The sequence below is a fragment of the Nicotiana tomentosiformis genome, chromosome 5, assembly GCF_000390325.3.
Source record: "Nicotiana tomentosiformis chromosome 5, ASM39032v3, whole genome shotgun sequence".
Lineage (NCBI taxonomy): Eukaryota > Viridiplantae > Streptophyta > Magnoliopsida > Solanales > Solanaceae > Nicotiana > Nicotiana tomentosiformis.
The window spans coordinates 80,636,379-80,648,938 of NC_090816.1; the positions used below are offsets into that span (position 1 = coordinate 80,636,379).

The window sequence follows — 12,560 nt, forward strand, 5'->3', positions numbered from 1 at the left end:
TGGTTTGAAGATTAAAAGGTTTGTCGTTTTATTATTTTTGGTTGTATTAGATATCGCTTGATTTGAAGATAAAAAAGTTTGCCATTTTATTATTTTTGGTTGTATTATGTCATGTTTAACTGAATATGATACAAACAACGGTAGAGATGAAGAGTTGAGATGGTGCTAGCATCATGCCAGCTATGGTATGCACCTTGTACCGCGTAGTCTAGTTGGCACCACATGATCTGCTACCAGTTATCACACTGATGGTTGGGCACAATGTGAGTTATGGTTGGCTATGGAAGGTCTAGTGAAATGCATATTGCAACACATGTAAGAGTATATTCTATGGATGAGATGCTAATCTAGTAGATTCTAAGAATGTTTATCAACTATAATATTCTCTAATAACCTTAGTTGAAAGTGGAATGTAAAGTTTAACTTGATTGCAAAACTCTGGTTTGGAGCAAAAACTTTGTTCTTGAATCCTTATTGAATATCTAGTGATTCTCAGATGTAATCTTGTTAGAATCCATGTTTGGAAATAGTAATTTAACTTTAATCATGTTTGAACTCACCTTTGGTGGTAGGAGAAACTTAGGGTTGAGAGGAAAGGTCTTGTCTTTAAAAAATGGGACTGATTTCTCTCTCCCTGCTCCCCTTTTATATCAAAACTTACGCTGCCTGCGTTTTGGCTCGTGCGCTGTATTTTTGCGATTGAGCGCAAATCTGCATCGCATTTGGAAATAACTCTATTACCCGTACTCTGCATTTTTTCGTTGTAGCGCAAATCTGCGCCGCATTCCCTAAAGATGTTATTTGATAAATCATACATAACTTTCTCTACATATCGATCTTCAAATGACAAACGATTTGATGTTCCGAAAATTAGGCTCAAAGATTTGATGTATATCATAGCTCGATTCATTATACATTGAGATCTATTGTCGTTGAACTTAGGTCTGGTGCGGCTGGTGCGGCTAAAGTTATTTTTATCTCTAATACAATTTTGATTTACTCCCAACTACTCCTACCCTCTTCTAAACATTCCTACAACCTTCCAAACTTAAGATTTAGGTACTACATAGTTTCACCATTTTTCGATTTGTTATAAAATGCTACAGGTCCTTACAAAAGCTTCTCCATGACATATTTCTAAATGTAAAAACAAGTTTCAAACATGGAATTAAAGTGAAGTATTGATAAAGTGGCTTAAAAAATGGGATTTTAGGAGCTGTTGGTGCTTTAAAGCACCTTTGGAAACCAAAGAAAACCAGTAAGCTTCAGTTGAAGCTTCGACACCAAACAGTGAAGAAAAGAAAAGGAAGGGAGAAAAAAAGAGAAGGAAAAAAAATAGAGATTTTCCCCCGAAAGAATCAAGGCAATGGTTTTAATTTTTTATTTGAGTTTAATATATTTTAGTGATGAACTGTTTTTGCAAAAGAGTGGTGGGTTTGTGTATTTTATATTACAACAATAGGGACTAAATGAGAGATAGGAGTAAGTGGAAGGGGGCAATATGCAAATACATAGAAGAGAGGAAAAGGTCAGGGTATAATTTAGAGTGACAAATCAGTTAGTTAGTTAGTTAGTTAGAGAAATGAGATTCTAGAATATTCACTGTCCTCGTCTCCGGTCTTCTCTCTCCTTCTTCATTCTTACTTGATGGTTGATGATTTGTATGAATGCTATAATTCATGATTGCATGCGTAGAAATGATCCATTAGCTGTCTCAATTTAGCTAAATTAACATGGTATCCGAGCGGCAATCCAGTAATTAGGGTTCCGATGTAAAATTCTGGCGATCGAAGAGAAAATTTTGATAATCAGGTTCTGACGAAGCTCGTACCTGGATAGATATGGCAGGAAACAAGGTTACTCTACTTGAGCACAATCATCCATTATTTCTTCAAGCATTAGATGCTCCTGGGTTAGTTTTAGTATCAATAAAGCTCACATGGCCAAAAAATTATGGCTTGTGGAGCAGGGCAAAGAAATTGGTTCTGAAGGAAAAAGGTAAGCTGAGATTTGTGGATAGAACATGCGTCAAAAGCATGTACAGAGGAGAGCTCGCGGAACAGTGGGAGAAATATAATGCAATTGTGTTGTCATGGATTGGTAGCACAGTTGCAAATGAATTGGTGTCTGACATCGTTTTTGCATCAAATGCAAAGAAAGTAGGGAAGGGCATAAAATCCGAAAAATCGAATTTCGAACCGGACCGAATTAATTCGGTATTTTATTTTCTGTTAATTCGGTATTTCGATACTACTTCTGTATAAATATTTCAGTTATTCGGTATTTCGGTAAGGTCCTCGATATTGAGGTTTCGATATTTCGGTATACCGAAATATTAAAATATTAGGCTTAATAGTTTATCCCAATTTCCAAATAGTCCAGGACAGCCCAACACAAAGATGATACTGGTGAGCTCAGATTTAATTTGTTACCCTAAGGCCCAAGTCCAACCCCACTTAGACTAACTATAGAAAATTAGGAATTAGCATACCTAGAGCTGGATAGGATTTTTCAATTTCTCACCTTTCTCTCAATTCTCAAAAGCTCTGCCGCTGACTCGCTGTGACCTTATACCACTGATTGTGCGACAGAGATCTCGGCGACGATGACTTCTCTCCTCGACGACGACTTCTCAGTTCTCTCATCGGCGACTGACCTTCATTGTTGAATCTTCAATCTTCAAGAGGTTTACAGCTTCTCGCCTTCTTCATTCTTCAACTTCTTTATTTTTTTTTGAAATTTTGATAGTGATTTTACTGCCCTTGTAAGCAGCAGTTGAGGTGTTGAAATTTTGATAGTGATTTTCTTAGTAAGTAGTAATATAAGGCTACTTTCTGTCTTTCTCTTTAATGGACCAGACGTCTTGAATATTTTCTATTAAGTTGTTCTTCTTCAATTATTCAGGTGGGTAGAATTAAATACCAACTGAATTTGTTATCCTTAAAGGAGATGTGTAATTACTTATAGTTATTTAAACATTGTCAAGTTGTTACCCTTTGCACACAGCGAATGAAATTGAGATATCTTTTCAATTCAATTTACGGTATGCACAGTAATTTTTTCCTAATGGATGGTAGTAGATAAAGGAGTATGGACTTTAGCTTTCCTAAACTTTGCTGATCAATGTCATATATTCAGCAAACTCTATGTTCACAACTAGCAGTTGAGGCGTTGTTTTTTTTTTTTTTTTTTGTATAGGATTAGGATTAATTTGCTAAAAGTTTATATTTGACTCTACTACTCTAGTCTCAATTTGTGTTTGTATTTGTTTTAATTTTGTATAGATGGCAGAAGAAAGTAGAGTAAGTGATGCCGGTTCAACTGAAAGCTTACCTATTACTGAAGATAGCAACTCCAACACAATTGATACTCAAGATTCTAAGAAAAGAAAAGCCATAGAACCTAGATCCGAAATTTGGAAATATTTTAATAAATTTGAGGTAAATGGGGTTGGTAAAGGAAGGTGTAGATATTGTAAGTAAGTTTATGCTGCTAATATATCTAGGAATAGAACAACAGGATTGATAAATTATTTGACTGGATACAAAGAATACCCACCTAATATTGATAAAGATAACACTCAAACAAAGATAAATTTTCAATCTTGCCAAAAGGATGGAGGATCGCTTTGGAAATTTAATCAAGAAGTGGTTAGGAGGGCTTTAATTGAGATGATAGTTATTGATGAACTACCATTTAGCTTTGTAGAAAAGGAAGGTTTTATGAAGTTTATGAGAATAACTCAACTACTATTTCGTCTTCCTTCTCGTAGAACAATAACAAGGGATTGTTATGAAGTTTACAGTGAATAGAAGCAAAATCTAAGATCTTTTAGAGAAGCACAACCAAAACTTTACCTCACAACAGACACATGAACTTCATTGCAAAGAATAAATTATATGTGTTTGACAGCCCATTTCATTGATAAGGATTGGAAGTTGCATAAAAAAATAATAATTGTTTTCTCTATTACTAGTCATAAGGGTGAAGAGATGGCTAAAGCTATTTGTAATTGTTTGCTTGAATGGAAACTAGACAAGGTGTTCACTGTTACCTAGGATAACGCTTCTTCAAATGATGTCACAGTCAAAGAATTGTCTAAAAAGTTAGATATGTGAAAAACTAATATAATGAATGGTAAACATCTTCACGTGAGATGCATGGCTCATATACTTAATCTAATTATGCAAGATGGTTTGAAAGAAATTGATGCTTCTGTCACACGTGTTAGAAATACTGTGAGATATGTGAGATCGTCACCTGCAAGGACCTTAAAGTTTAAACAGTGTTGTGCATATGTAAAGGTAGAATGTACCAAAACATTGTGTTTGGATATTGCTACTAGGTGGAATTCTACCTATTTGTTGTTGGATACAACGCAAAATTTTGAAAAGGCCTTTGACAAGTTTCATATTTTTTATGATGGATTTTCTGCCTATCTCTGTTTTCATCTTTGTGAAGATTGTAGTAGTGCAGGTCCTCTTGAATCTGATGATTGGGTGAATGTGAAGAATATGATAAAGTTTCTTACAAGATTTTACGAGCTCACCAAAAACATTTCAGGTTCACGTTATGTCACTTCTAATGCTCATTTTGAGGATGTATCTGAACTTTATTGTCATTTGAAAATGTGTTTAATTAGTGAGGATAAGCATTTGAGAAAATTGGCTGAGCGGATGCAAGAAAAGTTCAAGAAGTATTGGGGTGAGTCTGAAAAGATGAATAAAATGATTTTATTGCTTCCGTCTTGGATCCACGTAACAAGTTTGAATATGTTAACCTTGCACTTGATAAACTTTTTGGGGAGGAAAAAGGGAAGAAAATAAATGATGAGATGTATGCTTATATGAATTCTTTGTTTGAAGAGTATCTAAAAAAGTATTCAATAGGATCTTGTCCTCAATCTCCATCTGATAACACATCTAATACATATAGTGGGAGTGTTATAACTGCATCATTAATAAGGATGAAGCTTCACTTAAAGAAATAAAAGGAAGACAATGGAAGTGGGGGTGCTAAATTAGAGTTGGATAAATACATTAGTGAAGAACAAGAGCCTTTTATTGAAGAATTTGATATCTTAAGTTGGTGGAAAACACATGCTCCTAGATTTTTTATTCTTTCAAAGATGGCTCGTGATGTGTTGGCCATTCCAATTTTTAGTGTGGCGTCGAATGTGAGTTTAGAATCGGTGGCCGTATTCTAGATTCATTTAGGAGTTCATTGACTTCTAAATGCGTGCAAGCTCTTGTTTGTGTTCAAGATTGGCTTAGAGAAGAGAAAATTCCTATTAGTGTTGAAGAAGAGTGGGAGTATCTTGAGGAACTCGAACTTGGTAAGCTTTAATATTTTGTGTATATTTTAGTTCAAAATAACATATTACACTTGCTTATGTTGTATGACATATTTGGTCGAATTATCTTTAGATCTGGAAAATAATGGAAGCACTACTAGCATCGTTGATGTATAGTTGCAACTTGAGTGGTAAGTTAAATACTTCATTTGTTTGGTGATATACTTTTGTAGTTTTGTTCTTATCATCAAAAATTATATTCTAACTTATGATTTTATCTTATTTTTTGTTAGATTCAAGTTCAATCATACCTCGTGCTCTTAAAATGCGCTCACATGTTTGGGAATACTTTGATGTGGTAGAAGATAACGAAAAAGTTCACAAAGTAGAGTGCAAGCATTGTGATCGACTCTTTAATATTCGTCCAAAGAGGGATGACACATATGGTTTAAGGAAGCATATCGGGGCTTGTCTTGAATGTCTTCCAAAAGTTATTATTTAAGTTGAATTAAGACAATCTATGTTATTTTGAATGATATATTTGACTGCCTTGTTGGCTTGTTATTTGTGGTATTTGGCACTTGACAGTGGTATTTGTTGTGTTATTGACGGCCTTGTTGGCTTGTTGGTACTTGGTTGTCGCTATTAAGTTTATTTTATTGTGCTGCACTTTATGTGTTGGCAGCTTCCGATTCAAAAAAGAAATCACTCCCTACAGGTTTGCACTGGTAAACCTACAGAAGAAGTCGTCCGAGTCATTCCAAGAATATGCACATCGATGGAGATCAAAAGCCGCCAGGGCACAACCTCTGTTGGACGACAGTGAATTGACTAAGTATTTCATCAAGGCCCAAGAAGGGATATACTTTAAGAAAATGATGGGTATGATGGGACAAAAATTCTACGAGCTAGGTCAAAATGGGAGTTTCCTTAGAAGAAGGTATAAAATTTGGCAAAGTACAATTCATGGCTGCATTGTAAGTAGCAAGCAAGGCAATCCAGTCAGGGTCAATCGGTAGTGGGAAGAAGAAAAAGGAAGAAGTATCGGCAGTCCTCTTTTACTATCAACCCAGCCCACATCATGGAAACACCTTTTGTTCCCTAAACAACCATTCACCACCACCCGCCTACGCTCCAGTCTACAACACACAGCCATATTACCACTCCCAACCTTAATACAACCCGCCTTGAGCCCATAATAACCTGAATCCACAACGACCATATGCTCCTGTCCAAACCACCACTCATCAAAACCGACCCACGTATGCACCACGCTCTCGCCTAATTTTTGAAGAGAGAAGTCCCATAAATTATATCCCGATTGCTAAGCCTCTGGCTCAACTGTTTGAAAGATTGAGGAGAGCATGATTGATACATTCGGTGGAAGGAAGGGTTCCTGAGTATTCCTTAAAGTATTTTGATGCAACCAAAAGGTGCGTATACCATTCAAACGTGCCTGGGCATGATACTGAAGATTCTTTTAAGCTGAAAAATAAAATTGAAACATTGATCAAAAGCAGAGCCATTCAGTGCACTCCCGCTCCACCCAATGTGAATCACAATCCGCTGTTGAATCACCGGAATCAGGGGGTCAACATGATTACCTTGTATGAAGAATATGATTTGAAAGGAACCATTGTCACGATAGGAAATGTAGAGGCCGCAAGGTTCCCACCTCAAAGGACTCTCTAAAGCCTTTTAAAGGCAATTACGGGAGTAGATTGGTCTTTTATTTTGGGGTTTTGTCTTTGAAGACTTAGAGAGAGAAGAGATATCTCTACCATTAATACACCTTTAAGGTAAGAATTTAATTCTTTCTTGATAGATTTGGTTCATTAATTACATCTCTTACTCTTTAACTACATGGAAATTATAGATTTTTGAAGAAAATCTCAGGAACACTTCAAGAACTCAAATCTTGAAAATTCTAGGGTTTAACAAAGAGGTAATCCCTTCACTCCAAACATGGGTATTATACTCCATGGACATAATAGAGTATATTTATGAAGTTATATTTGTATTTAAACATCTATTCATAAAATCTCTAGAAGCTAGTCGTGAAATTGAAGAGTTGGTTGGTAGGGATGATGAATAGTGTTGGGTCTTGTTTGAATGATGTTATTTTGAGTATCTAGTGTAACAACTTAGATCCCATAACAAGTGTAACGAATGATTTGGAGTTAAAATTCAAGAATTTGACCTTCAAATGATGAAATGAGGATTTTTGATAAACTTATGAAATTTGGACTTAAGTGTTAAACACTTAGTTGGCTCGGTTGGTATTGTTGTAACGCGTTATTAAATTATGTGAGTCTGTATATGTAGATTGTGACTCGTCGGCATTATTGGATCATTTGGGATAAGGTTGGAAGCAATTTGAGGTACGTTGAAACTTATTACTCTCGGAGCTTTTCTCAAAACTCATATCGAAATACGATTTAATTGAGTTTCTAAATGTGAGTCCTAGCTTGTAGGGGCGAGCGAGCTGGGATGTACCATTTCTTGCATCATAAAAGATTTAAGTGCTATGAATATTATTTTCTTGAAATGTTATTCAAATATTTAAAACTAAAATAAGGAATAACACTTGTAGTATTTTTTAAATGGAAATACATGAGTTGTGAAATATCTTGAATTTAACTATTCTCGATTAGTTGATTTGGCTATGAACATAGTCATTGATAAATGTAAAGATTTTGGGAGTTACTTAAGTTTACCGAGATTGACCTTGGATACATTTCCTCATTAGGTCATGAAACTACATGTACCGGTGTTGGCGTAGAACCTACCTTACGGTTGGGAACTACGGCAGTGTACTTCCCATTAGGGGGTACTATTGTGATACTTTATTAGCGCGGCTGAGTCGATTCGTGCGGCACAACGATTAGACGACCATAGCAAGTAGGGTATATGATACTTTCCGCTAGGTACATAACCTAGTTACCTCTTTCATATCGGTGATGGTGCTCCCGGTAAATGAAAAATGTAACATGATTTGCAAAGATTAATGCTAAAGGAAGACTTCGAATGTGTTTTACCATACTATTTTATTTTATTTTCTAAATTGTTAATTTAAATGAAGGCTTCTTTCTATCTAAATTGTTTTTACATATATTATATCTTCTTAATTCTTGTCCTATTTTCTCTTGGGGAAAGGTTCATGATTCGTACTAGGCATGTGGAGCTTAGGCCTTTTTGGCCATATTTCCATTTATGTTTTCAGGGACTGGACCTGAGCATCTTGGACTGCGTGGTTAGGGCAGCTCAATATTTTCTGTTGACGCTTTTGGTGAGACTTAACACTCGTGCTCGTGGAGAACTTTATTATATTATTATCCTTTGAGCCAACGGGTTATGCCTTGGTTGGATATTTCATTATGTGTCATAGAGATTCCGTAGATAATAGTAGTATTCATTTTGGGTTGTAATCCTATGGTTACTAATATGGCATGCATGAATGAAACTTTCTTTTATATTTATAAAGCTCTCTTTCAAAGAAAAATATTTACTTAAAGATATTACTCATGTATTGTTCTATATCTTAAAATGATTGTACTTTAAGAGGCCTTCACATCCTCCTATTAGGCATATATGTGAGTATTAATCTATGAGATGGTTCACTCGGGTCGGGTAGAGTACTGAGAGTCGGTCATGTGGTTTTAGGGCATGACAGTTTGGAACAGTGAGAGGAAGGCCTATTTATAGGTTGACCAACTTAGGTCAAAATGTGCAGTTGAGTGCGTCCGCATAATTTTGTGTGTAGTCCGCACTTTGTACTCAGTCTCTCTGAAGATCTGCGGTCCGCACAAAATTGGGTGCGGCCGCAAATATTTGTATGGGCCGCACCATTCCAACTGCGTCCGCAAATTGACCATTTCTCTGCAATTGCAAACTTCAAAGAGTTTGCATTTTTGGGTCTCCAGTTGTGCGGCCGCATACTCCTTTCTGTTGTGGCATGCAAGTGCAATCCGCACTTTTTCAACACTTAGCCATTTGTTTTAGCACAGTTCCTGCAAAGCACACTCAATGCTGCAATTCACTTCAAAACCAGTTAGCACAAAACAAAACCTATTTAAAATGAAGAAAAAGAAGAATAAAAATAAACATGGGTTGCCTCCCAAGAAGCGCCTGATTTAACGTCGCAGAATACGCAGATTACCATCAATCACTTGAAATGAATTAATTCCACGATGTGGCCATCATCAACTTTTCCAAGATAATGCTTTACCCGGTGACCATTGACTCTAAACACTTCATCATTTTTATTCTTCAAGTCTAATGCACCAAAGGATTTCACCTTCACAACCTCAAATGGACCACTCAACTTAAACTTCAACTTTCCCGGAAACATCCGTAACCGAGAATTGAACAATAACACAAGATCACCTTCTTTGAACTCCTTGTTTCGGATGTACTTGTCATGGAGGTACTTCATCTTCTCCTTTTATACGGAAGAACTTATATATGTATGGTACCGAAATTCATCAAGCTCATCATTCAGTTGTGCCACCCTCAGGTTAGCGGTGATATCCCACTCAAGATTAAGCTTCTTCAATGGCCACATAGCCTTGTGCTCAAGTTCCATCGGAAGGTGACAAGCTTTCCCGAACACCAATCGGTATTTTGTAAGCCTTCTTATAAGCCCATAGAGCATCATCAAGTTTCTTCGACCAATCCGTCCGGTTGGCATTCACAGTCTTTGACAAAATACTCTTGATCTCTCGGTTGGAGACTTCCACTTGTCCACTTTCTTGAGGATGATAGGGGATCGAGACTTTGTGAGTAACACCATACTTGGTGAGTAAGGCATCAAAAGCTTTGTTGCAAAAGTGCGATCCCCCATCACTTATAATAGCCCTTGGAGTGCCAAATCTTGTAAAGATATTCTTTTTCAAAAATGCCACCACACTTCGAGCTTCATTGTTGGGTAGAGCAACAACCTCAACCCACTTTGACAAATAGTCCATAACTATCAAAATGTATGTGCTCCCACAAGAGCGTACGAATGGTCCCATGAAATCAATGCCCCATACATAAAAAAAAAGTCAATTTCCAAGATGGTGGTGAGTGGCATCTCATTTTTCTTAGAAATACCACTGGCCCTTTGACATTCATCACAACGCTTGACTAGATCACTAGCGTCCTTGTAGAGAGTAGGCCAATAGAATCCACAACTCAACACTTTTGTCGTCGTTCTCGCTCCACCATGGTGACCACCATATGGTGAAAAGTGGCAAGCCTCAAGAATTTTCACTTGTTCTTCCTCCGGCACACATCATCGAATCACACCATCGGTACAAATCCGAAAGAGATACGGTTCATCCCAATAATAGTCCAGGTAATCCCATTTGAGCTTCTTCCTTTGGTTTGAAGAGAACTCATTCGGTACAATACCACTCATAAGATAATTTGCTAAGTCGGCGAACCATGGCATCTAGGTCATTAAAATGGCTAGAAGTTGCTCGTCGGAAAGGAGTCATTAATCTCAAGGTTGTCATGTGGCCTCCCCTCCTCCTCCAAGTAAGACAAGTAGTCTGCCACTTGGTTTTCACTTTCTTTTGTGGTCTTGGATTTCGAGATCGAACTCTTGCAATAAAAGCACTCACAGCATTAACCTCACCTTTGAATCCTTTTTACTCATTAAGTACCGAAGCACCGCATGATCGGTGTGGACAATCACCTTTGTACCCATCAAGTACGGGCGAAAATTCTCCATAGAAAAGACAATAGCAAGGATCTCGTTTCAGTCATAGTGTAATTGACTTGGGCATCGTTCATGGTCTTACTAGCATAGTAGACCGGATGGAAGATTTTGTTGATACGTTTCCCCAAAACTGCTCTGACCTCCACATCACTTGCGTCACACATGAGCTCAAAAAACAAGCTCAAATACGGTGCGGTGATAATAGGAGTAGTAGTCAATTTGAACTTAAGCAATTCGAATGCCTTCATGCAATACTCGTTGAAATGGAATTTGGAATACTTCTCCTAATGCTTACACAAGGGGTTCACCACTTTGAAAAAATCCTTGATGAAACGGCGATAGAACCCCTGTATGACCCAAAAAGCTCCTCACTTCCTTCACGGATGTAGGGGTGGGAGTTTATAAATCACCTCTATTTTGGCCTTGTCGACCTCAATACCATTCTTTGAAAATTTGTGGCCAAGGACAATGCCTCCCTCTACCATGAAGTGACACTTCACCCAATTGAGCACCAAGTTTGTCTCCTCACATATTACCAAGACCTTATCCATGTTTTTCAAGCAATCATCAAAGGAATTCCCAACCACAGAAAAATCATCAATGAAGACCTCAAGAAAATCCTCCACCATGTCGGTGAAAATAGTCATCATACACCGTTGAAAAGTCGTAGGTGCATTGAATAACCCAAATGGCATCTGCGAGAATGCGAAAGTACCATATGGACATGTGACAGTAGTCTTCTCTTGGTCTTTTGGAGCAATAAGAATTTGATTGTAGGCGGAATATCCATCAAGGAAACAATAGAAAGCACGGCCGGCCAACCTATCAATTATTTGATAAAGGAATGGAAGTGGGAAATGATCTTTCCTTGTGACTTGTTTAGCTTGCGATAGTTTATATACACACTCCACCCAGTCACCATTCTTGTAGGAATAAAATCGTTCTTGTCATTGGTGACCACAGTCATGCCCCCTTTCTTTAGGACACATTGCACCGGAGAGGTCCACAAGCTATCGGAAATGGGATAAACAACTTCGTCATCCAACCACTTTATGATCTCCTTCTTCACCACCTCTTGCATTGCTTCATTTAGTCTTCTTTGATGTTCAACGTAGGGTTTGGAATCCTCCTCCAAAATAATCTTATCCATGCAAAAGGTGGGGCTTATACCCCGAATATCCGCCAATGTCCATCCGATAGCTTTCTTCCTCTTTTGTAGCACCGCCAAAGTAGAGTCTACCTGCACGTTAGTTACACAAGAAGAAAGAATAACCGGTAAATTAGAACACGGTCCAAGGAATTCATACCTGAGATGTAGAGGCAATGGCTTTAACTCCAAAGTGGGAGGCTCCTCGATTGAGGGCTTAGTTGGAGGAGTCTTCCGGTTTTCAAGATCTAAGGACAATTTGTGGGGTTCATAAGTGTATGATCCCATTCCTTGCAATGCATTCACACATTCCACATAGCCATCCTTCTCATCATCATCATGATTAAGCAATATGGCCTCCAAAGTATCATCAACATTCATCATGGCACTAGCATCATCAACAATCACCTCAGTCA

At 37.5% G+C, this 12,560-nt stretch overlaps 1 protein-coding gene across 8 annotated transcripts; it reads left to right on the plus strand.

Annotated features, from left to right (window-relative positions):
* Positions 1-2,467: 2,467 nt before the first annotated feature.
* On the plus strand, positions 2,468-5,924 carry LOC104096161 (zinc finger BED domain-containing protein RICESLEEPER 2-like). 8 transcript variants are annotated; one of them, XR_686249.4, is made up of 5 exons: positions 3,251-4,563; positions 4,643-4,704; positions 5,164-5,335; positions 5,427-5,484; positions 5,587-5,924. XR_686249.4 is itself a non-coding variant. In XM_009602487.4 (4 exons), exons 1-3 carry the CDS (start codon positions 4,131-4,133, stop codon positions 5,468-5,470), a joined length of 690 nt encoding a protein of 229 aa, XP_009600782.1. In that variant the 5' UTR covers positions 3,251-4,130; the 3' UTR covers positions 5,471-5,484; positions 5,587-5,924. The 8 variants fall into 8 exon arrangements, 2 of the variants coding, with proteins under 2 accessions (XP_009600782.1, XP_009600783.1); XR_011407874.1 differs by adding an exon at positions 2,468-2,686 and having other exon boundaries at positions 3,285-5,335; XR_686247.3 differs by adding an exon at positions 2,472-2,686 and having other exon boundaries at positions 4,477-5,335.
* Positions 5,925-12,560: the final 6,636 nt, after the last annotated feature.

Excerpts from the sequence above, each read along its gene's own strand:
- LOC104096161 (XM_009602487.4), top strand. The coding sequence starts at position 4,131 with ATGAATGGTAAACATCTTCACGTGAGATGCATGGCTCATATACTTAAT. Across the intron at positions 4,705-5,263 it reads AAAGTTCAAGAAGTATTGGG|ATTGGCTTAGAGAAGAGAAA; the intron begins GTGAGTCTGAAA and ends TTTGTGTTCAAG. Across the intron at positions 5,336-5,426 it reads TCTTGAGGAACTCGAACTTG|ATCTGGAAAATAATGGAAGC; the intron begins GTAAGCTTTAAT and ends AATTATCTTTAG.